General features: G+C 46.1%; 1 protein-coding gene across 5 annotated transcripts in view; it reads right to left on the bottom strand.

Moving 5' to 3' along the window:
- Positions 1-23: 23 nt before the first annotated feature.
- SCN8A (sodium voltage-gated channel alpha subunit 8) overlaps positions 24-24,840 on the bottom strand; it is a 118,122-nt gene continuing 93,305 nt past the window's right edge. For 3 of the 5 annotated variants that reach the window (XM_060024793.1, XM_060024794.1, XM_060024791.1), the window contains exons 20-26: positions 23,040-23,162; positions 16,754-17,038; positions 14,908-14,961; positions 14,260-14,397; positions 13,177-13,281; positions 9,868-10,138; positions 24-6,610 (exon numbers count right to left, since the gene is read on the bottom strand). In XM_060024793.1, coding sequence (XP_059880776.1) covers positions 5,463-6,610; positions 9,868-10,138; positions 13,177-13,281; positions 14,260-14,397; positions 14,908-14,961; positions 16,754-17,038; positions 23,040-23,162 — 2,124 coding nt within the window. In that variant the 3' untranslated portion in view covers positions 24-5,462. The remainder of the gene's footprint in view (positions 6,611-9,867; positions 10,139-13,176; positions 13,282-14,259; positions 14,398-14,907; positions 14,962-16,753; positions 17,039-23,039; positions 23,163-24,840) is intronic. The other 2 variants (XM_060024795.1, XM_060024796.1) reach the window with 1 other exon arrangement.

Raw genomic sequence — 24,840 nt, 5'->3', positions numbered from 1 at the left:
ACAGGCCAGTCCAAGAAGAGAGTTGAAAACAAGATTGACGTAACCCTTTATTGCAAATTCTAAAGTAAAAAGATGTACAGTACAAAGTAAAATTGAAATTTCAGACTATAAACTTCCGATCCTCTTATACATTCTCATTTCTCAAGCATTTCTGCCATTTCCGCATAAACGGAACAGGGAACAAGTCGAGGGGGTGAGGGAAGGAGATACAGCAAGGGAACAAAATTAAGTATCTGGAATAATCACAAACCCCAGAAGCAAGTGAAAGGAAAGACATTTTCTCGACCTGCTGTCCTGGTGATGAGAAGCGGGGGTGGTTGGAGCAGTGCAGTTTAAAATGGCTCTCAGAATAGCAGCATTTATGGTACCAGTTCATCTTCCATAAGTCCAAATAATACTTTGCCCTTCCCTAGTGCCTTTGCCTCTGTATCTCAAAAACACTTTACAAAACATTTAGTTAAAGCCTCACAACACCCCTGTGAGGTAGGTCAGTATTATTATCCCCATTTTACAGATGGGGAAACTGAGGCACAGAGAGGTTAAGTGACTTGCCCAAGGCCACACAGCGAGTCAGTGGTCGAGCTGGGGATGGAACACAGGAGTTCTGTCCCTTTTCTGGAACCACTGGACCACGCTCCCCTTTACCTATATACATTCTTCACACACACACACGTGCACACCCGCCCACCCCACCCCACTTAGCCTCTATGTACAGCAAACAGCAGTGGGGGGCAGGGGTAGGGGTGCCTCAGGAGTGTTTTGACGGAGGAAATCTTGGTGCTCTTGGAAGGGGAATCCAAGAAAGCACAATGCTGAGCCACAGCACAGACTGTGCAAACCTCGGGACCCTCCCAACCCAGACTTCTTCTTCTCTCCTGACGTCCCCCTTGCTGGCTAGTTGCAGCCGATTCTTTAGGGGGTGGGGGTACCTGAAAATGAACGAAGCTTTTTGCAAAACTTTGGGCAACATCTGAGAAAATAAAGAGGCATCGTCACAGAAGATGCCCAAGACTCAAGTCACAAAGTCATAACCCATATGGCGATCTCACCTCCACAGCAGGCCTGGAGGCGGGGCGGGGGGGGGGGGGGATGGAGACTGACCTACCAGCCATCTCTCTCCAGAGTGGAGCTACTGGAGCGGACTAGAGTGGGCACTTCAGAACCCTCCTGAGTGTTCCTGGACTGGGAGACACGGCCTAGAGAGGGATGTCCCCAAAGCTGGGCAGGGTGAGGGAAGGGGAGGGCGCCCCCCTTCCCTGCCGAATGCGAATGAGAGCAGCCCTAGTCCGCTGGTTTGTCCCTGGGGCTGATGGAGGGCAAGGCCCAGCATTAGCTAGCAGAGGGGAGGCGCTGGGCATCGTGCTCGCCCGAGCTTTGGGGCGTTGGGATGGTTTTTTTCCTTAAAAAACGTGAAAAAGGCAGAAGGCAGGCCAGCCCAGCTGGGCTGGCTGACAGCCTCTCTGGGGGCTCTGCTGGGGGGACCGATGAGGAAGGGGTTTCATGGGCCTTGAAGCACTGGCCCAGTAGTGGGAGGAATGCCACATGCAATGGGTGACTGGGGATCTGGGTGGGGGGGGGGACGGACAGGACCTTGCTTTTCTCTCCAATCCCTACTTTTTAGCCAGAACTTTGCAGGAAACCCTCTGATTTCTCTCCCTTCCATTCCCCCTCCTTTCCCCAAATGTGCTGAAGTCCCAATTCCCAGACCCCTCCCAGGAATCAAAAATTGGGAGAGTCAAGCAACAAACGCACACCAAGACAGGCTTCCCTTGTACAGTAAAAAGGGTCATTTTTATTTTGTTTCCTTTTGGCTTATAGTAGTGATGTACTTTTTATCACGTCTCGTTTAGAGCAGTGCTGGCCTCCATGCGTTCACTAATACACTAGTCTTCACTATTGGTCTTTTACAAGCTTACATTGGTTGCGGCGAAAAAGAAAAGAACTCTGGGCACTGTCGTTCCAGGGGCTTTGACTGGGAGTTTCTGTTAATCTCTCCTCAGTCAACTTCTGATGCCAAGAGTGGCTCATTCGGAGAGGGATGGGAGCAGGTCCGCTGACTTGGGAAGTTTATCCTGCGCTCGCCCTCTGCTTTAAATTACGGAGTCTCCTCATCCTAAGCAACGTGGAGGTTAAGGAAAGAAGAGGGGAAAGTGTTTTTCACACACAAACCAGCAACCGTGTCAGCTGCTGCTCAGTGGCTTTGGCTCTGCGTTTTAAATTAACAGCATCACACGTCTTTTTGCTTTTTGTCCTTTTTTAAAGGTGGATTGTGGAGTATAAATACTGCACCAAGGACCTGGCTACAAAAAATAAATATTTATATTGTATTTATATATCTATATATATATATGTGCAGTGATACTGTGGCTGCCGCTGCTTTTTGATTGGCTTCGTTAATATTTGGCAAAGCGTTGCCACTGACCCACTCGGTGAAGACGTACAAGAACGTCATCACTGACTCTTTGAGTTCAATGCCTGTTAACTGCGGGTGTAAACTGCTGGTGATGGTGTCACTTACTACCAAAGAAGTGTGGAGCAGGGCGGGAGAGGGTGAGAGTGCGTGAGCGAGTGGGTGGGTAGAGGGGCGATGGGTGAGGGGAAAGAAGGTGGGAAAAGTTAAAAAAAAAAAAAAGTGAAACTTCAAATAGAGTGGAGGTGGCTTCTTCCCTATGAAGCTGGCCGATGGGTGTCAGATACCAAGGCCCATGTGTGTCACTGAGGAGATAACCCGCTGGGTGGGGACCAGGGTCTGGGGGAGGAAAAGGGTCAGAGCTCAGAAAAATCTCATTAATATGCTCTAGTAGCTTAATGACATCACTAGCATGAGCACTTAGAGGACGGAGCGGGATCTTATAGTTCTGTTGCCCATCTCAAGACCTAAGAACAAGAACGATTATGAAGTTTAGCCAAATCTTGCATAGAAGTGGTTAGAATTTATTGCACATTGGAACAAAAATATATATATTTTTTTGTTGTTTTGGAAAAGACCATTAGCAATAAAAAATTTTTTGTCTGTCTGTCTGGTTTGGGGATGTACATTGGCTGACAGCATCTAAGTTCTAAGAAGAAAGAAAAGTATAAAAAATAAAAATAAACATGACAATGGCATAAGCCAGAAGCCATTTCCTATTTAATAAGTTAATAATTTGTATTTACAAAAAGGCATGCCAATAAAATAAAATGATATATTACAGTATTTATAATTCTCTTAAAAAGAATAACCACACGTCAGCTTGTTTTGTGCTGTTTACGATGTAGCCTGTACACGTTACTATACATCCATCCTAGCAGTTAGCAGGGTCACCGAGAAAAACGCCTTCCCAACCTGGTATCAGGCGTAGTACAGAAAGTACTACGGATGGTGCCGCAGAAGCAGGCTTATGAAAGCTGGACAGAGTTTCTAATGGTCCGACAAGATAGAAAGCTCTGCTTACTGACTTGCTGTGGTGTGTTCTACGCAAAACTAGTCAGGTGGACTGTGAAATGACATCCAAAGTGCTTCTACTGCAAGGCAGATTGGTGTGTCTGATTGTGGGTTTTCTCCCTCCATTCTATGGTTCAGGAAGAATTTATTTTGATTTGGTTTGCATGCTGAAGTCTCTCCTCACTCTTTGTATCGACTTCCTGACACATTCAACTGCAGCATCTTAGCTCTGAAATCGAGTCATCAGATGAGAAACCCCTGGACTAAAAACTGTCTTCCCTGAAGCGGGAGACAGACGGAAGCTATGACACTCCCCCGCAAAGCCACCCTCCAATGACAATGGGCAGGTCCCTAAGCAGATGGCAAAACTGGCCGAAAGAATGTGCTGGGGGAAGCTGGAACTTCTTAAGAATTCATATTAAGTCGCTTTCTCGTGAGAACCAATGCAGTAAAGAAACCAAGTGGGCTGGGTTCAGAGGCGGCCCCATCTCTACTGAGGTCCCACCAGTGACTATTCTAATAATAAATGAAAGAAAGCACAGCTGTAGCTCCAGTGCTGTGGCCCTCACCCACCTCTGTGGGTAAAGGAAGCCCTGCTTGGTGGAAAAATGTGACGGAGGCAAGAGGAACCGTGCAGTGTGTCAGCTTGTGACAACCCCTCTGTAGAAGAGAGGCCTGTTCAGAATATCTGAACCCCTCTCCACATGAACCCAAGCCCAGAGAAAGCCACAATGCAGAAGGACGTGATACTGATGAAGTGAGCACCCCTTTACCCCCAACGAAAGGTTGTTTTAAGTTCCCCCAAATGACCCTCTAGAGATACCATGCTACTTTGAATAGCACTTTTATCTCTACCCCCAAAAAAGTCAGTTCTCCAGTATGAAGGCTAAACAATCATCATAAATATTGCAAGATAGAAATGAAAAAAATTTTTTTGATTTTTGTTTTTAGCCCTAGGATTTGGTTTTACAGTGACGTTAATACAAGCCATTTGAGATCAAAATCTCCCCATGTATGGGACACGGAGAGCAGCATTAAATAGTTCATCTTTCAAAATGTGCAACAATGGCTGTATGTTAGAGATGTCTGTTAAACATATACACACAACGGATCCATCTGCTTGTTGGACTGGGTTTGTTTTTTGTTGGTGGTGGTAGTCAATTGGTTGGTTATGTTTCCCTACCCGGAAGGTGTACGAAAGACTTCTAAGAATTCAGAAAGAATTGCAGCGGGTATGGAACGCTTACCATTTTTTTCCTCCAAATACAGTGAACGGTGCAGGGCTGGGTCCTGTCCAAAGGCTGACCCAGTGCAGGGGACAGGATTAGTAGTGTCCTGTGGTGTATGGTTCTCATGCATGACTTCTGATCACGGCATGCCATCATGCAAATCATTTCTACGCATTGAACGAGCACAATGTTTGGAATTGGCCTGAGCAAGTCCTCCTCAGCCTGAAGAACCCTGATTGTTTTCCCCCACCCATCTCCAAACCACGTGAAGCCCATGTGGAGAAGATGCGGCTTATGTCAAAGAAACTGACAATTAAATGACATGGGCTAAATGTGAGTGTGTGTGTTTTTTTCTTTTTGCTGCTTAGCCTAACTAACGTAAGAATGCAAATAGAGTTTGCATGAACAAACAAACTTTTAAATTGATGCTTTCTGCTTCTGAGAATCAACAGAATGAAAAAATAAAATCCATTTGGCTGCAACGGAAATACACTGGTCCCGGCAGCCTCGCCTCTGTTTTTGTATCCTGTTAGTTTTGTCCTAAGTTGCATTGACTGATGTGGAACATGCAGTAACCACCTGCCCAAGCGTTAGAAAAATCTGTGAGTCCAGGGAGCAGGGTCCTTTGCCCTTGGCAGGTCACTGCTCAAGATGCAACCGTGTTACATGGTAAGCAGACTACGTTTGGTATAGATCTTCGGGTTAAAGTGTCTCCACAGCTGTTCTGCATTGATAATATTCAGGAAGTTTGTAAACAATCTTTCACTTGCGAGTTTTAAATCTGTACAGTGTTTAGTTTTTGCTTCCCTCTAACACTTGGATTCTCTGACCTCTTTTTGTCTTCTGGCTCTTTCCCTTCTTCCTTCCTCTGCCCGTTGCTGTTTCTCCTTCTCGGGTTTAGTTACACTGTCATAGGATGGGAGGGAGGCTGTAGACGGGGTGCTCTCTTTCTTCTCCCGGTGGGCGCCTCCATTCTCCAGCTTATTGGAAGTTGTCTTTTTGCAAACGAAGCCCCGCCTTGCTAAATGTCCCCGGTAGGCGCGCTGCAGGACCACCGCTGACACCTCTTCCTGCTTGCGCCGCAGCGTGGTCGTGATTGGCTCGTAAGACATTTTGGAAGGATTGGATGCCACGAACCTCTCCTCCATCTGCTGCCGGAGGATGTCCAACTCTCCGCTATCTCCCAGGACCCGCTTGGTGAAGGCAAAAAGGATGTCCAAGCAGTGGATGCGATCCCCGCTGACCATTGGCAGATCCATGGCGATGAGCTCGATGGTGTTGGGCTTGGGCACCCGCAGAGGATGCTCCAAGGCGTCTGCAAAGTCTGCCAGCTTACTGTACTCGATGAACTGGGTGGCATCGGGGTCGAACTTCTCCCAGATCTCGTAGAAGGTCTCAAAGTCATCCTCACTCAGAGGGTCTGCACTTTCCTCCGTGGCTACGCTGAAGTTCTCCAAGATGATGGCAATGTACATGTTCACCACGATCAGGAAGGAGATGATGATGTAGCTCACAAAGAAGAAGATGCCCACCGAGGGGTTCCCGCAGTCTCCTTTAAAGCCACTCCCTGGGTGTTCCTTATCCAGACTGCAGTCGGGGGGGCGGTTTAGGATGGGCAGCAGCAGGCCATCCCAGCCGGCCGAGGTTGTGATCTGAAATAGGCAGATCATGCTGTTGCCAAACGTCTCAAAGTTGAACATGTCATCAATGCCAGCCTCGTGCTTTACATACGCAAAATTGGACATCCCAAAGATGGAGAAGATGAACATGACCAGGAAGAGCAGAAGGCCGATGTTGAACAGAGCAGGCAAGGACATCATTAAGGCAAAGAGCAGGGTACGAATCCCCTTGGCGCCTTTGATCAGACGCAAGATGCGCCCAATACGGGCCAGTCGGATGACTCGGAATAGGGTTGGGGAAACAAAGTATTTCTCAATTATGTCAGCCAGGAACATTCCTAAGAAGAGGAACAGAAGATGTGTTACTGAGCCCGGAGATGCCCTTTCTCTTTACGTATGTCGCCTGGCACTATGGAACCCTTAACTTCAAAGGACTTTATAGAATGAGTGCCTTGCTATTCAATCTGAACCCTCACAATAAAAAACTTTCTCAAAAGAAAATCGCATGTCTCAAACATATAGAGAAGCCGAGAAAACAAGAAAATGGACACCTAGGTACCTGACACCCAGATACAAAACTTCCTTCCACTCATCACCCCCAGAAGCGACCACTATCCTGCAGATGACATGTCTCACCCCAGTGTCTTCATAATTTTGCTATGTACGAACCCATAAATAATATATAGGTAGCAGCAGCCTACTCTGTTTAAGGAATTATACCGTATCTCTCTTTCTAGATCTCTAACTTGCTTTTGAGACGTAACATTATGTTTGTGAGATTGATCTCTGGTGTTAAATTCGTTTTTTTTTTTTTCAGATTTGTCCGTGCATAACTTTCTGAGGTGTTATGGCTTCTTCTCCAAAATGCTATCAAATTACCACATCCACAAACAGTGAATGAGAAGTCCTGGCTCCGCCCCGTAACTTCACTACCCAATGGCTGTGAAGCCTTAGTCCGCTAATGCCGCTAATTCTCAGGGCATCTTCTTCCTGGCTCTGAAAAGATATTTTTGGTTCTCATTGCCCCATGTTCCTACCTTACCAAACTAGCCTACAAACTAAAGGGACCTCTCGGGAGTAGTTTTCAACTCAAGAGCTTCTAGATTTTTGTGTTTAAAGCCATCCATCAAAACCCAGTATCACCAGGTAAAAATGTCCAGACGTTAATAGGATATAAAAGTAGAGGGTGGGGCTTCCCTGGTGGCACAGTGGTTGAGAGTCCACCTGCCGATGCAGGGGACGCGGGTTCGTGTCCCGGTCCGGGAGGATCCCGCATGCCGCGGAGCGGCTGGGCCCGTGAGCCATGGCCGCTGGGCCTGCGCGTCCGGAGCCTGTGCTCCGCAACGGGAGAGGCCACAGCAGTGAGAGGCCCGGGTACCGCAAAAAAAACAAAAACAAAAGTAGAGGGTGAAACACGCACATCAGAGGGCCTTTTTCTGTTTACATTCATCCAGGGGTCCACTTCCACCAGACCACTTGCCTTTAAAACTAAAGAGCGATAACGGGAGCCCAGTGAGGGGCCGCAGAAGGAAGAGGAGATGAAAAGGTTGGGAGACGACAGCTGAAGGCACGGCAGTGACACCACGTGCTCTTCCTTCAGGGTCTTCTCTTGCTGTCGAGGCCCCCACAAGACAGTGTGAGCACATCTTCATTTAAATAAAGAAATATCTTCCAACCATAAGGATTCATAAATATTGGGGTAGTGAACTGCAGGTTTTAAGGTTTTAAGCTATGAATCTTAACTTTCAGCTTTCAAGAAAATCTCTGCCTCAGCCAGGACTCAAGATGATTTCTCAGCTCTCCTCTTTTTACTTCTCAATTAAGTCATAACCAGTGACCACAAGAAGTCAGGTAACGTACGTAATACTTGCATTCCGTACGTGGTGGGCAATTAAGGCTTCAGAGAGGAGATGATGCCTCAGTAAGGTTCTGTAGGATGAATGTGTATTTGTGCCCAGAGACAAGGGGAGAGAGATGGGCAGACAGCAATCCAGGCAGTGGGATCAACATTTAAGGGGTCCTCCAGGAGGTTCCAGGGAGAGTTTTACCCAAACTCCTCTTAAATTAAAAAGATTTTTTTCTAGCTTTTGTTTCTGAACAGATTAATGACATTTAAAAAAATCCCAATTATCAGAAGAAACTCTTCTTCCTCCTTATTTTCAAGTACCATCTGAGAATAGGGGGCATGGTTTCGTCTGTGGGTTTTCCATCCCACTTAGTGATGGGTGGGCAGAAAAAGTTTAAGAAACGTGGACAAGGGTAGCATGGTCCAAAGTGTGTTTTGTGGGAGGTTAGGAGTGCGGAGCTGAGGCCGGGGGCTGGGCCTGCTCGCTTACCAGTTGCATGTCTCAGTAACTGCTCTGCCTTTGTTCGTCATGGTACTCACAGGGCTGTTGTGAGGGTTACATGCATTAAAACATGTCAAGCACTTAGAATGGTGACCAGCACATAGTATGTTCCATTAAACTCTTAGAAACATTATTATTACTTGAAAACAGGGTGTTGTGATTGAGTAAAGGTGGGATGATGTATTAAACGGAATTCTTTACTCCAAGACTTTCAAGAGCCTCCTGTAGGCTAATGTGCCTTGTGACCCTCCAAAGGGAAATTCAATGTATTGTACAGTGTTGCCCAAAGTAATTTCATCATGGGATTCTTTTCTTGGGGAGAAATGTATGAGATCAGTCAACACATTTTTGGACACGCTGCTCTGGAGGACAGAACTAGAAAGTGGGAGCGCAGCTGCCTTCTCGTGGCCGTGGTCACCACCTTGCTAAACCAGCTCTGGAGCTGGTTCCCTGGGTCTCGGGCACTCTACCCCTGCTAGCGGAAGTCAGTCAAACCCACCTGGAACCAAGGTAGTGTTTCACCATTCGAGATGCCTTTTAGGAAGGCAAGGAAATTTGGGGGAGGGCGATCAATAGGACAGCATTTCCACTGCCTGCCAGGACATGAGCCCTTCCAGGCCCTTAGGCTGAAGCAAATGCCACACAGTCACTGTTAAAAACCAGCTTGAGTTCTGCCTCTGCCACCTCCTAACTGAGTGACCCTGAACATCTTCACAGCAAAGATAGTAACATACCTTGCTTCCTGGGCTGTCATAAGGATCAAATGAGACAACACAAGTGAAGAAACTCTCCAACTACTTGGCACCATAAAATCTTAGTAAATGAGCATTGCCATCAGCAGAAGTGCTGCCACCACCAGAACGTTCCTCATTAATGTCCAACTTAACAATCTCTTACCAGGCCTTTTTCCACTTTATACTGCTACTGTAGCCAGATTTTAAAATATATTTCTTTTACCTTACCTCTTAGAATGTAAACTCTTTGAAAGCAAGAACCAAATCTAATCTTTTCCCCCTCTTCAGCCACAAAATTTACAACCCGAGACTACTATGAAGACTCATAGAAACTTGCTGACCCATATCAGGGATTTGGGGCGGGCCCACAAGTTGACTTGGGGGCCGCCCGCCCTGGGCGTAACCTGAGAGTAACCCGCCCACCCTTCAGCCCTGTGTCATTCGTTGCACTCCCCGGAATCCCATCCTCAGGGCCAGTCAGGTCCCTTTCCCGTCCTCGCCTGCCCCACTCACCCACAATGGAGAGGATGACCACCACGAAGTCGAAGATGTTCCAGCCAATGGTGAAGTAGTAGTGCCTCAAGGCAAACATTTTGAGCACACACTCACAGGTGAAGAAGATGACAAAGACCAGGTTAATCCAGTAGAGAATGTTCTCCATCTGCTTGCTCTGAGTATCTGTCTCCACCATCATTGTCACCATGTTAAGGCAGATGAGCATCATGATAACAATGTCAAAGGCTTGTTGAGTGACAAAATCAAAGACGATACCTTGGATTTTGTTCTGGGTGGGGAGGGAGGGAGGAAGACAGAAGAGGCTTCATGAAAACCTTCCCCAGCAGACTGTGGGAGCTGCCACCCTGTTTTCTTTGCTGGAATACCGGCCAGCTCTCTGCTGCTGCCCTATCAGGGTATCAGGAGCATGGCTAAAGACCAAGGTCAACATTCCCTCACCAAGAGTTTTCTAAAACTGCCACTCTTCTCTTTGTGGCTGTGCCATCACACGTTTCTGGGTGTCTTCCCACCTCTCCAGCTGCTCCTCCTTAGTCTCATTTGCTGGCCATTTCTTCTCTTAATCTCTTCTTCCTGCCTTGGAGAGCTCATCTACCATCTATTCCTACCGCTCACATATTATCTAGGTACTTCAGTTTCCCAAGTGTTTTCTTCTCCAGCCTGTATCTTTCCTCTGAACTCCTGGGTTGCTTGTTTGATATCGCTCCTGGATGACGCATAAGCATCTAAAAGCTCAGCAAGTCCAAAGCAAGTCCTCTGCCCCTCTCCCAACTCGCTCTTCTCTCACCGCAATTATTTATCCAGTCTCTAAGCCAGAAATCTGAGGGTCATTCCCGCTCACCCCTCTCCCTCATCCCCCATCGAATCCACTGCAGGTCCTGTGGAGTCTTCCTTGAATTCAGCCACTGCATTCCATTTCTGTGACCCTCCTCTAACTAAGCCACCAGCATCTTCCCTTTTGGACTTCTAGAAGGGTCTCCCGACTGGTCTTCCTGCTTCCTCTCTTGCCCTCATCCAATGCAGTCTCCACAAAGCAGCAAGTGTGATTATTTAAAAACATAAATGGTTCACATCACTCTCCTACTTAAAATCTCTCACTAGCTTCTCACTGGACTTGCAACAAAACGCCTATGGTTGACTGACTTAAAAATGCCTTTCAGGGCTTCCCTGGTGGCGCAGTGGTTGAGAGTCCGCCTGCCGATGCAGGGGATGCGGGTTCGTGCCCCGGTCCGGGAAGATCCCACATGCCGCGGAGCAGCTGGGCCCGTGAGCCATGGCCGCTGAGCCTGCGCGTCCGGAGCCTGTGCTCCGCAGCGGGAGAGGCCACGGCAGTGACCTGGCCGCACAAATGTTTCCTGCTTTTAGGGCCTCATTTGCTTTCCCAGGATTCCTTTCCCCAGCCTTCTGCCTCCTCCTCAAACACTCAAATAGACCCGCCGTAATGAGGCTTCTCCCACGACTCCGTTAAAGGAGACCCCCCAGCCCAGGCCTCCATTATATTCTGTCATGGCCCTTCGGTTGATTTTTTTCTCACAACTCTCTGCATTTTATTTATTTATTTATTTGATGTGGACCATTTTTAAAGTCTTTATTGAATTTGTTACAACACTGCTCCTGTTTTTTTTTTTTTTTACGTTTCTGGTTTTTTGGCAGCGAGGCACGTGGGATCTTAGCTCCCCGACCAGGGATTGAACCCGCACCCCCTGCATTGAAAGGCAAAGTCTTAACCACTGGACCGCCAGGGAAGTCCTTGCATTTTATCATAACTGTTCTCTTACTTATTTATTATCTATATCCCCACTACACTGTAAGCTCCATGATTGCGTTGTCTAAATTTGTTCATCACTTTTTGCCTAGTGCCTGGTACACAGTAGGAGATCTGTAACTATTTGCGGAATAAGTCTTTATTAATGCTTCCTACCACACTGAGCGTTTATATTTTAGTGTGGAAGAAAATACGCTCAGGTTCCCACGTGCAAAGTACTGAACAGAACTTTAGAAATGGCAATCCCCTTGCATTCCCTCTGATCGCATTTCTGTCACAAAGTGGAAACTACCATCAAGGAAATATAAAAAATGTTCTCTCTCTTAAGATCTCCCTGATTTTTTAGATACCTAGGCACTTGAGCTCATGCTTATTTTCAGGATTACTTAACCTGGTGGGTTTCAAACTGTTCCGCAAAGCCCTAGGGTTTCCTCTCCCTCAGAAGTTGGTGAGGGGGGTATGCCAGGAACAGGGTGTGTGGGGTTAAGTCAGGAAGATGCTCTGGGACTCCCACTCTTGATTCAAAGAAAGTAGCTTCACTTTCATTTTTATAAATTAGGTTGCCAGGTAAGCTTTTAAGAGTTCCGCTGTGTTGTTGTTTTAAATAAAAAGTTACTCTATTTATTTATGGCCACGCCGCACGGCTTGTGGGATCTTAGTTCCCCAACCAGGGATCGAACCCGGGCCCCTGGCAGTGGTAGCACGGAGTCCTAACCATTGGACCGCCAGGGAATTCCCTAAAAAGTTACTTTAAATAAAAGTTACGGAAGAAGGAACTTTGAGTGTGGCTTTTGGGGGTCATGTCCCACTCGGCGGGCTGTATGGCTTCCGGAGCACAGCGTCTCCTCTGAAGCAAGAGAACCACCACCAACACAGGGTCAAGCAGAATCCCAGTCCCCAAGTCTGCTTTACAAAAGGCTCAGTTCAAGGGAGGAAATCAGGCCACAGACTCTCCTAGCTCCACCCTCTCCTGCTCCCACAGATAACCCGGCAAGAGGCATTAGCTTAGCTTTCAGGCACACCCTTGCAAAGACTGACTTGTTAAGCAGAGGGCTGAGAAGATAATGACCAAATCCTATCTCGTACTGGTAGGAAAGAGATCAGCTTTCATTTCACTTTCCTTTGTTCATTTTTAGTGGGTCTCTTAAAACATCTCTCTACCAGGGTCACAGCCAATGTGGTCAACATGCCGATTCTCTGCTGCTGCCCAAGGACGCCTCAGAGGAAAGGTCAGGTGCAAATGCAAAAGCCACCCCATACCTTAACTCCTGTTCTTCTGCCGTCTTCCTCAGATCCCTGCTTGCGGGATCTCAGTTCCCCGACCGGGGATTGAACCTGGGCCCTCGGCAGTGAAAGCACAGAGTCCTAACCACCGGATGGCCAGCGAATTCCCTTCCTCCGATCTTTTGGATGGGACAGCGAGGAGAGGATTGGAGGGCCCAGGCCGCCCATCATTTGCCCCTTTCCTCCCTCTGCAGTAACTCTAGCCGTGTCTTTTTCCACACGGGGCCTCGCTCTGCCCTGGGCCCACACGATGCACTCACCAGGGGGCGGGGGATGGGTTTCTGTGGTTTCTTTGAGCCCAGCTTTTTCATGGCATTGTAGTACTTCTTCTGTTCTTCGGTCATGAAGATGTCTTGACCTCCAAAGTAAAGGAGGGAAAGAGAGAACGTGCAATTACAACTGGCTTTCACATGCTACAAGTTTGGACCTAAGGTGCAACCCTGAGAACCGAGGGGGCTTTACCCCCTTTACTTTCCAGAGGTCAGTTTAGCTAATGGTTGTCCCAGAGGGAGGTAGACCTGGGACAACTAATCTAACTCAAAGAGATACCTTTGTTCTCAGCTTGGGATTTCTGAGACCTGCTAGGGGCTAGGAAGGAAAGAAGGAAGGAACTGGAGTAACAGACCTCCAGGGAAGGATAAACTTGAGAGCCATGACTCTAAACACATCTTCGTAAATTTTGGGGGGCCAGCTTTCCTGACACAATTCTCAAAAAAGCATTTTAAAATGAAAGAATTTTCAAGTCCTGGCTAATGGCCCATTTATTTCCGACAATATTAAAAATTTAGAAATCTTGGTGGGAGCAAACAATTTGGGAAGTTCCTTGGAGTTTGTTGGGACAGGCTCGATTTATAAAATGAATGACAAGGGTAATCTTATTTGCTTTGGACAAGTAAAGGAGGTGAGCTTTCCCAGGTTGATCTCTCAAATCCCAGTGTGCTGGTGGTACCAGGGATTAGCACAGATAATGACAGGTCGAGACAATGTCTGCTTCTCACTAAAGCTATTCATCTGCTGCTTTCCTTTTCAGCTGTCACTAGACCCTCTCTGACCCTACCTCCCTCTGGTGGGAGGCCAAACCTAGTAAAAAGCCTCCGGAATTGCTAGTAAATTTGGTACCAGTAAATTGCTAGTTTGGTCTAGTAAATGTGGTAAACCACACACTGCAAAATCCAGCAGAACACAACGGGCTGGTTGGGACTAATGTACAGTGGGGCCAGTGCCACAGCGAGGTGATGATGTGGTTTTAGAGAAAGAGAGGCACTTCTCTCTAGAGAGAGGGACAGAAGTGCCTCTCATCTGGGATGACCTCCGGCTGCTGGCAACGTGGGGAGGAGACCTATCTTTTTCTTTTGTTGATTGAAGTTATCAATGATGACACCGATGAACAGGTTCAGGGTGAAGAAGGAGCCGAAGATGATGAAGATGACGAAGTAGATGTACATGTAGATGTTGTCCTCATACTTAGGCTGCTCATCAGGCTGTCAAGGGACAGGAGAAAGAAGAAGAGAGTCAGCTCCTAGCTTGGGGGTCAGGTGGGGGATTCCGACATGCCAAGGCCGTCAGCCCCGCTGACCGCTTGAGCTGCTGAGCCAGCTGGGGTAGGGGAGCCCGAGGTTCTCTCTGCCTGTCTCCTTCTCCACGCTGGCAGGTCCTGCCCTGAGAAGGCATGTTATGCCTTCCGTGACGTGTGTGGAGAATATGCAAATCGTGAGGCGAGGGGGAGGGGAGGGCTGTCTGCTAGGAGCCACGCTTATTTCAGATCAGCACTGAAGAGCAGACAGCTCCATTAGGGCCAGGTGAAAACCAGGAGCCTAGCCACCTGGAGCCGCTGTAAGAGAGTGGTGACTCACTGCGGGGGAAAGTGACCTACAATCAGTGAGACAGGCAAAAAACGTTCTAACCTTCCCTCTCTTTCTTGACGAGCTCCACCATGCTGCTTGCTTTCTAACCAGTTAATAAGGTCGTGGTTTCACCAGGTATAACCTTACCTTTCGGGAATCTACAGCTGCATACATGATGTCCATCCAGCCTTTGAAGGTTGCCTGGCAAACAGAGTCAGTCATTAGACTGTGCCTGTTAGGGGGTGGGTGGGAGTCTGGGCAGAGGGTCCCAAAGGCAGGCTTAGGTTCAGCGAGAACACAAGTCAGGGAGTTTGGGTGCAGCCTCACGTGGACACAGAATTTTCTGTTTGTTAATACAGGTCCCAAGGGAGCTTTGTCTAAGCCCTGAATATAACATCAAAGATTGGCAGAGAAACGTGTTGACAGTGGTAACTGGATCAATACTTTTACAAAAGGTCTTTAAAATGGGTCTGAGAAGGTCGCCTGAAGCTAGGGCAAACTCATATTTATGAGTGGCAGGAATCTACCGAGTTTACTTAGAACTTACCCCCTCCATGAAGGAGTCATATTTTAAAAAGATGTTAAACAAGCAATGGGGGGGGGTCTGAAAATTAATAGTTGCATTAAAAAAAAACAAGGTCAGAACTTTCCCCCTACTAAGATACACATGTTTAGCCTATGGTAGTGGCAACAGTGGCTTCGTCCTAGGCAGCCCCTTCCCAATTCTCCCACTATACCTAACCTGATTTTGGAAACTAATACGGGTAACCAGTTTAACAGTCTCCATGTCTTCCTTTCATTCTATGTTTTATTTACTCAACCAGATTCTCAGTTTTTTCAGGACCTGGGCAGTTCTTTATTCATCTGATGGCTCTGGTACTGCCCAAGCACAGTGCCTTGCATGTGGTGGGGACTCAATACAATGTTTGGCTGGCTGATGTGCACTGGTTTCCTGGAGCTGCTCCAATTTAGGTTCAATCTGGGGGTCCAGTTTCTTGAACTGGGAGAGAAGAGCTAAAGAGCTCTGGAGTGGGATAAACCACTGCTCATCCCATTCATTCCTACAAGCTAACGGTAAGTGCTTACTATACGCAAGGCCGAGCTGAGAGCTCCACCTGCATTACCACATTTAATACTCCCAACAACCCTATGACATAGGGACAGTTGTAATAGTAACAAAGAAACATAATAGCAAATACCATTAATTAAGCACTGCTATGTGCCAGGCATTGTGCTAAGAAATGTTAATAAATTATCATGAATCCTCTTAACTACCGTGCAAGGTATTATTACTCAAATTTAACAGATGAAGAAATAGACTCAGAGAGGTTTAGTAATTTGTCCAAGGTTACATATCCGATAAATACCAGTGTGGCTCAAACCTACATGTTTGAGTCCAAAGACTAGGAGCTTTCATTGTACTCTACCGTCTTGTCAGACTCTCCAAAAAATCAAGCAAAGAGGAAGAGAAAACTAGACACGATGGAACGCTTCATTGTTTACTGTGATACGTTAACTTGAGACCTTTCTCTGGGGTTGAGCTGACATGAGTAGCGGCATCACAGCACCGTCACATTGTCATATGTAGTTAACTCGAGTGTAGCTGTTATGTAGGATTGTTCTGCTCCATCAATTTTTTTTTTTTTTTTTTTTTTGGTCTATGCACTTACCTACTCTATTTTTTCTTTCTCTTTAACTACATACTCCGTCATGGAGAGAGATGGTGATCTCTCTGCAACTTTATTATGCTGCAGGAATCCTTATTTGTAGATAAGCAGAACTCTGCTTCTGAGCACAGTGACAGATTCCCTTCGCTGAGGTTTTGGAGATGTCAGAGTACTCAGGCAAGGTGTCTCCCTGGAACTGGTGTGGGAAATGACATTGTCCCCTGACCTATTAACAGCGATCCCGATTCTGGACGCAGGGTTGAGAAGGAACCAAATGAGATTTCTGCTAGCCTTCTGGATTTCATAGGACGGAGAACGATCCTTACCACTTGAAGAAGCGCCAGATATCCTGCCCCGACGTTGTCAAAGTTGATCTTCACGTTCTTCCATCTGATTTCTGTATTGTTCCCCTCCATGAGCTTTTCACACTCAGTTTTATTGTTGACATCTTCAATTTCAAATCGGATTTCGGAAGACTCATTAAAGCAGTAGTGGTACTTTCCGGCAAACAGGTTAACGCCCATGATGCTGAAAATCAGCCAGAAGATGAGACACACCAGCAGCACATTCATGATGGAGGGGATGGCGCCCACCAAGGCATTCACCACCACCTGCGTTGGAAGGGGGAGGTTGCTGAGTGTCGGGAAGAAGTACAGGCACGCACACTCTTTTGATTTCCAGGAGGGGAATGACACTTTGTGGCTTGTTCTGACTATGGAAACGTTATGTTCCCTTTGGAATTAGGGTAACCAAACAGATCCATACGCAGGACCGAAATTTTGTATATCTATGAAATGTATTTTGAGGAATTCTAAAAATTACATATTTATTTCATTGAACACAAATTCCCCTGCCCAAGTTGACCTAGGTCTCTCTCCTAGGCATCAACCTGGGACCGAAAAAATTATTTCATTGTCTAGTGTCCCTTCCCATCAACTCATAAAATATGCCCCCCATGGGAAAATCTGCGTGATTTCAAGCTCACTAGTTGCCTTTCGACAGACATTCCCCCTCTGCAAAGCAAGGTGAGGTTGTTCAAAATCACAGAGAACTCCCCCGTGGGGTCAGCAGTGACTCGCTCAACGGTACATAAAGTCTCTTTTATGACTGTGCAAGGCCAGTTAGCTTATTTCAGGCAACAGCTGAGCATGCATTTTTTGCAGGCTCAAGAAAAAAAAAAAAAAAGCTATATTCCCTCTACCAAACAGTATGAAATAAAATCTGAATGGTTGTGTTTTTCATGCAAGATTCATTATCCTTCTTCAGGCTTTTTTTTTTTTCCTGACTTTGCAGGCTTCTAGATCTGAGTCGCCCTCTGCTTGGCTAATATGCTGGTGTCTCTCTGCTCAATCTGGGGTTTGACTCAACTCTTCACAATGTATTATTAGAAAAAGGAATAATTTGGGTTTTTTGGGAGAATTTTGGGTTAGATCACTGGTCTTGAAACCCCCAAACTGGCATATGGTTAAAAATCACTGACTGCAGTAAGCTTGGGAGTGAAAAAAAGCCAAGGGAAAGGAGCTCCCTCAGGAATTAAAGTTTCTGTGTTGTTTTTAACTTTGATTTTGCTTCACACTATAGATGAGAATAGCTAGACAACAGTTCCACTGCGGCAGCAGTTTTCACTAGAAGAGTTCAAAGTGCTTTACAAAAATAGCATTTCAGGTGGTGGGGCAGAAAACAAAGCTGGTGTTCATTTCTTCCCTGATTCTCACTGGCTGTTGTCTTAAGCAGGACTGCTAAGGCCCAGAAAGGTGACCCTAAAATGGGAAGCATGTTTCTTCCTTTTTCTAGTATCCTAGGAGGATAAGTGGAGTTAAAATAAAGACCCTGGATATAAACAAAGTCTTCTAATGTTTTGTTAGAAGGAGGTGACAAGCATCACCACCTTCCTCCATCGCTTTTCAGTGCAGGGAAGAGAGAGGACACGCTGCCAACCGGCACAGCATGGAAACGGCCAAAAGGGCCGTGCTGTAGAAGGAACACCAGGGGGCAGCTCTGGGCTCTAATTTGAGCCCGACTTGGGACCAGGTTTTCCTTATCTTCTGTTTTGGCCTTAGATTGTACTGTCACTCATTGGAACACGTGGCTGGGAAGAGCTGTCTGTTCTGTCCTATATAGAAAAGGCAACGATATTCTGCTAAGGAGTCACTCTCCTTAGATTAAAATAGTAGTTTTGCGTTTCTCCAATTCATGTATGAAGGCCTTTAGATTGAGAGGTAGTTATTTCCTAATTCTTAGACCAAGAAATCTCTTCTAGATGTAATAGCTCTGTCATTGGTATAAAATAATTATACTTCCATTGTTCATTACTTTGAGCGAGGAAAGCCAGAACACCTGAAATCTGGGAACTCCCCAACGTTACTGTGGAGAATGATACTCATATTATTAATTTATGTTACCAAATTTGTCAGGTGATCAGATATGAATTTTATCTCCTCTTTCTACAGTTGCCTACCCTTTGATGGGAGTACTTCAAGGCAATGAGATGTGCAAAAGAATAGGCAAAAGGAAGATGACCCACAAATGGAATGATTTGTTTCTCACAAGTTAAGGGAGTAGGTTATGTAAAGTTTCAAAAGCTCAAGTCTATGTGACAGCATTTTGCAGCAGCGCTCAGGTGAGAGAGCGTGGCCTTCTACTAGACCATCACAAGTGTGCAATACAGAAGTTGGCCCCAAAAGATCTGAAACCTAGAAATCTTGCTTTTTATATCAATTCAGAGTATACCTCCTCTAGGAATTCTTCTGACTACCTTCACCTAGTCTAACCTGTCCTACATAGCGTCTGTGTGTTACAGTTAAATATGGGGTAATATTTCCAGCAGGGAAGAATAATTAGCTAATTGACTAAGAAATCTCTTTGCACTTTTAAACTCACAGATATGCTCAAAGGAATCAGTACACAAAAGCATTTACTGGGCCTCGTTCTCTGATATGACATAAAAATCCTATAAAATCCAATGTACTTGTGAGATGCAAATGTACTTTCACTTATAATGAAATGTACTTTCATTATAACCAAAAGAAAAACTTCTTAGCTTCATTTCATGAATAAAACAGTAAACAGCTGATGAACTTCACTGATAATTCTTCCTTGTTGTGAACATTAGCTAATATTCTCAGCAACCAAAGAGCAAGAAACCATGCTTTCTTATTTTGAACTCTTACACTATAGACATATATATAAATGATAATGTAAGTTTCCATGGACAGTTACATAATAAAGTGGATCTCCCCTTCTGCTCCCTAATAACTCGTTATTCTGTGTCACTTTTAATTATGAAATTCATTATTGTTAAAAGTTAGGTATAGAAATATTACTCAAAGCTAGCAACCTATAAAGTTACTTTTTGCAATGGAAGTTTATATTTAGCAGTTGATAGAAATCTCATTTGATGAAAAAATTCCAATGGGTACTAATTCTTTCAGCATTTTTGTCTTCTCTATAATGCCTAGAACGTTATTGCTCATTAAATACTATAAAATCTGTCAAACAGCTTTTAGTATCTGGCAGAGGGAACATGGCTTTAATGGACAACTATATACTGACAATCAACAAAAATGCATGCATGTTTCACAGCATTACTATTCTGTACCCTCAAAAATTTAACAGCACAGCAAAATCCTTAAATGAAGATTACTATGGAGGAGAGAAAAGCAAAGAACTACATTCAGCATTCCTTTGCCGACAGCATGAGTGTTTCAGTGTTCTGGTCTTTGGTTTGAGGAAGAGACTGAAGCCAGTGTCCCAGGACAGGCTAGGGCCTTATGTTCCCTCTCGAGCGAAGGTCTGAACCTCTCACCGGAGCAGCACAGTGACAGTTGAGCCCATCTGCATTGATGGTATTCAGTTCATAAAGATGTCTTGTTTAAAATTTTCTAAGGGGATAATCTCTTAGATTATGCAAGTGTTGGCACACACAAGGACCCAAACCAAGAAATGAAAAACACGGCCCTGCAGAAGAGTAACGTTCAAGTAAAACCTAGGTCCCTAATTCTGTTTATTATTGGGGCAAATTCACTCCTCCCTTCTTGCAGTTATTCTTGCACAGAAGGGCTGGGGAACTGCAGGAAAGGAATGGGTCCTGAGTTTTCACCTCCGGCCCAACCAGAAGTGGCCGTGCTGTCGCTGACTGGAGCCAACCAAAGGAGGTGACATCCCTTACCATAGTTTTCCTTACTGAATGTTTACTGTTTGAAAGCCCGGCTTTGGGTTCAAACTTGTTCCTGCCCTTATTATCTCATTGGAGAAAACCTTTACTAATGCTTTTCAAATGAAAGTGTCTGCTCTTCTGGTCACCCATTCCAGACCTCTGGGCTCCTCAACTACTTGAAAGTTGACAAGTAAAAGTGCTGAGGGAATGGAAATTGCGAGTCCCGGAAAGGTGAGGAAAGAAGGAGGAGCTAACGGGAAGAGGTGTGGCCACCAGAAGCACTCCTGTGTTCAGACAATACATGTAATTTCCTCGTGAGCCAACTGGCGGCAGCTGGTCAGGGAGGACTGCCTCTGCCACAGGTTGGGACTGGCAGTAATGGGCACCCAGATGGAGAAAGTCAGTAGGGCATCTTTTTTTGGGCTTTCTTTGGGTATTACCAGTCTCCTTTTAGGAGTTCCAGGACCCCTCCTGGGGCATGTGGAGGATCACAGGCTACTGAGTTTAGGTACAATCTTGCAATTATTATCTTCAGCTTTCAGTCACCAAAACGGATTATCAACTTTATAACAAAACTAATACGACTTATTCAAAAATTTTAACTAACCCTTTCTGAAAAAAGTGGGAAGGTGGGCTTCCCTGGTGGCGCGGTGGTTGAGAGTCTGCCTGCCGATGCAGGAAACACGGGTTCGTGCCCCGGTCCGGGAAGATCCCACATGCCGCGGAGCAGCTGGGCCCGTGAGCCATGGCCGCTGAGCCTGCGCGTCCGGAGCCTGTGCTCCGCAACGGGAGAGGCCGCGGCAGTGAGAGGCCCACGTACGGACAAAAAAAAAAAAAAAGTGGGAAGGTGGGAGAGGAGGGAAGAGCATTTAAATTCCGTTTTCAGTGACACCACGGCCCCCTAAAACACTGAGCCCTCTGCAATATACTTTCCCCTTACATTTAACCCGAGCATAACAATGACCTGATTGCACACATTCTGAAACCTCTCTTACCTGTGGGAGAAAGACTTAGAATCCCAAGTTTTGTTTCTTAAATTAAAATAAATTTATGCTGCTGTGGAACTGACCTTCCTGCAAGATGGTTTCAGGTGGGTTGCATAAAGCTTATATTTAGTAAACCAAACTGTGACTGTGCTACAGGAGAAATGCACATTTCCTGCAGAAAGCATGTGTCTGGATAAATTAGAATAATAAAATTCCCAAGTCCCAGTGAAATTTTCGTCTTCCTGTACAGATGTGGGTGGCTTCACGAAACAGTGGCCAGGAACCCACAGATGAGGACTGAATGAAGCAGCACTGTCCTGGTACCTCGTTTCTCTGAGCAGTCTTGCTTCACGTGAACTACCACAACAGTTTAATTTTTATTCCTACATTCTGATATCTGCACGTTTAAAAACGTATCCTCTGGTTTGCTCTCCTGCATGTATTCAACATCTGAATTAAAATGAGTTTTCTTGGTCTCGTTAAGTATAACAGACCTCTCTGATTACCATAGGACAACCATTACCACCAAAAGCCAGTGGTCCATTTGATTTTACGGACTTGTCTGTGTGTGTGTGCGCACGCTCACGCACGCACGTGTGCACACAATTTTTTTAAACCAAGAGAGACAGCAAAAAGGCACCAAAAGAGGGAGCCTTATTTCTATAGTTGGCAGGGTGACAGCACCTTGCACTGTTTGGATTTGGGTGGAGCTGTCGCCAAAGAAGGAATAGCAGGTGTTGAGAAATTTCAGGAGAACTAGCTGATAGTCACCTAGCATCGTACCCGGTTGTTATTTTGACAGTGTTAGGACAGGGGATCATATAGCGTGGGCAGAGGGGTGGGGGGTGAGGAGGAAAGCTTTGCTATGAGACAGAGGCTGCCAGTCCTTACGGGACTGGGCTGAGAACAACAAGGTGCAATAAGAGGAATCAGAACAGAAAGAAAAGCATTTCTTTTCCCAGGGCCATGCCAAATTCTGCTCCATCCCCAGTTCCAGGCCTGCCATCCCGTCTTCAAGCCCCTTCTCGGCCGCTTTCTCAGTGACTCCAAGGCCGCAGTCCTCACCTGGCTGACGCCCCTACCCTGCACTCTCCCTGCCTGCGGCCTCTGCTTTTCAGTGGGTCTGTGGGTGACAATTCCCCTTCTTTGCACCTGGTGATTCTCCCTATTAAATCAACAGCCCAGAAAGCCGCCCCGAAGTGCTACAGATAAGCCAGGCCAGATGAGAAGAGCCAATGTTAACATGTTCTGCGATGGCATGTCGTCGGGGGTGGGGCCGGTATTAATGTGATGAGGCAGCTAAACGCGACTGCCCTTGGGGCAGGTGCGGGGGACAAAGAGTGGAGGGTCAAGTCAGCAGCTGCATCCAGAGTGCGTGTGTGAATGACCTTTCCACCACGTGATCAGTTCTAGCATGCTTAGACGGTTTCCACTGGCATGCAGAAGGATCAGCTGCTCTTAGTATCTTACCCTCATCCCTTCAAATCGTGATAAGGCTCTTAAGGGTCTCAAAGCTCTTAGGGTCCTAAGGGACTTTATGGCACCTAGTTCCGAGTAGCCCAGGGCATTAGCTATAAGGCTGACTAAAGAGACCTACACGGAAACAGAAGAGAAAAACAAAAACAAAAAAAGGAAACAAAAGAAAAAGAAAACAGAGGTTCCAGAGTGTTAGAATAAAGCCCCTAGCACTGATTATACAGACTGGGCCCCGCCCCCCCCAGGAAGAGGAAGTGGGTAACACCAGCTGCCTACTTCAACTTGGACTCAAACGACCTGGAAGGAAAGGTGGTTGAGAGGCAGAAGAAAAAACACAAAGGGAAGAGAACGCGGAGAGAGGGCAGTAGAACAGACATACGAGTTGGCAAAGGGAAGAGGCTGGAGGGAGAGGGAGAATGAGGAAGTTCCATTGGAAGGAGAGGAGCCTGAACAGATGACAAAAACCTTACCCTCGCCCTTTATAGTCTCTGCAGGTCCCCGAAGTTCCCATTAAATTAAGCCAGACAAATTTAATGGTACCTATGGAAAAGAATACAGATAAATACACACACTCCACACAGGCTGCCCCCTCCTCAGCTCATTCACCATGGACTTCCAACAGGGACAAGCTCTCTTACTCCTGGTTGACAAGAAACCATTTGAGAATTGGACGCGTTACTACATCAACAAGGAAACGTATTCAGTAAGTACCACAGCTGACTTTGCAGTTCCCAACAAGAAAAGGACCAAAAGAAGAAACTTCTTGATGGAGGTTTGGCTCCATGGGAACTCACTTAAGTGATTCTCTCACTTTTAACCGCAACAATCCTTCCATCTTTTAACTATAACCATGACTCCTTCATGGCCACGAGAGCTTGGGTGAGTCTGGACAACTGAATCCATATTTTTCCCTTATAACCCCCATTCTTTCTCTCCAGAACAGCCCCAAAAGAACTGGCCTCAGGTCTGTCCTTTCCAGGACAATCTTCTATTACTCTCATCATCAGAGTAACAGCTGGAAGGGTTCTTGGAATAATTCTTTATTTATAGATGAGGAAAATTGAGACCCATATACAAGAATTTGCCCGGCGTCACACTGGCAGTTCTGAAGCCAGGATTAAAGGCTCAGATGCCTGATTCCCAGGCCAGAGCTCTTTCTCCCATGGATAAGTCACCTCCCTCACTGGAAGGCTGGATGACAAAATCTCAATAGAGGATTACGGTATCCGAACAATTTGGGGTTGAATATGTTGCCATGCTGGGGAGAAGCAGTCTGGTCTCTGGGCCTAGAGTTACGGTCAAATTCTTTCCTGCTCTTCCACTGGCAAACTCACCTTATTCTGCCAGAGGTCTCAGAAGCAGTTACCACGCCGACCCTTAACTATACCTAAGGCTGCCTGGGCCTAACCGGAGAGAGATATGTAGCTCTTCAGGGGGCACCAGACCTGAAATACCTTTAGTTAGAATGTTTGGGCTCCTGGCTTTCTTAGAGCAGTCTTTCCTTTATATTGCACCACAAATTCTGGGACCGGTTAAGATGTTTCCATCAACAATTCTTAAATTCCCTCTACTGGGAAGTGGTGATGACAGATCGGCTTGGCCTGAACTGGCATTTTAAAGCAACAATCCATAACTTAGTTTCATTTGTGGCTTTTTATCTCTAGCTGAGGGACTTACTTCTTTGATTCTGTATCTCTGAACTGTAAAAAAAAAAAAAAAAAAAAGTTGCTTTAAAGGAAGATATTTATAATTAAGCAGCAGGGGTAGAAGTAGCAGGTCAGTGACCCTAGTGAGG

Source organism: Delphinus delphis, chromosome 11, assembly GCF_949987515.2.
Source record: "Delphinus delphis chromosome 11, mDelDel1.2, whole genome shotgun sequence".
In the NCBI taxonomy this organism is placed as follows: Eukaryota; Metazoa; Chordata; class Mammalia; order Artiodactyla; family Delphinidae; genus Delphinus; species Delphinus delphis.
Note: the sequence above shows the minus strand (reverse complement) of the source record. Positions and strands in the feature narration are given on the sequence as shown.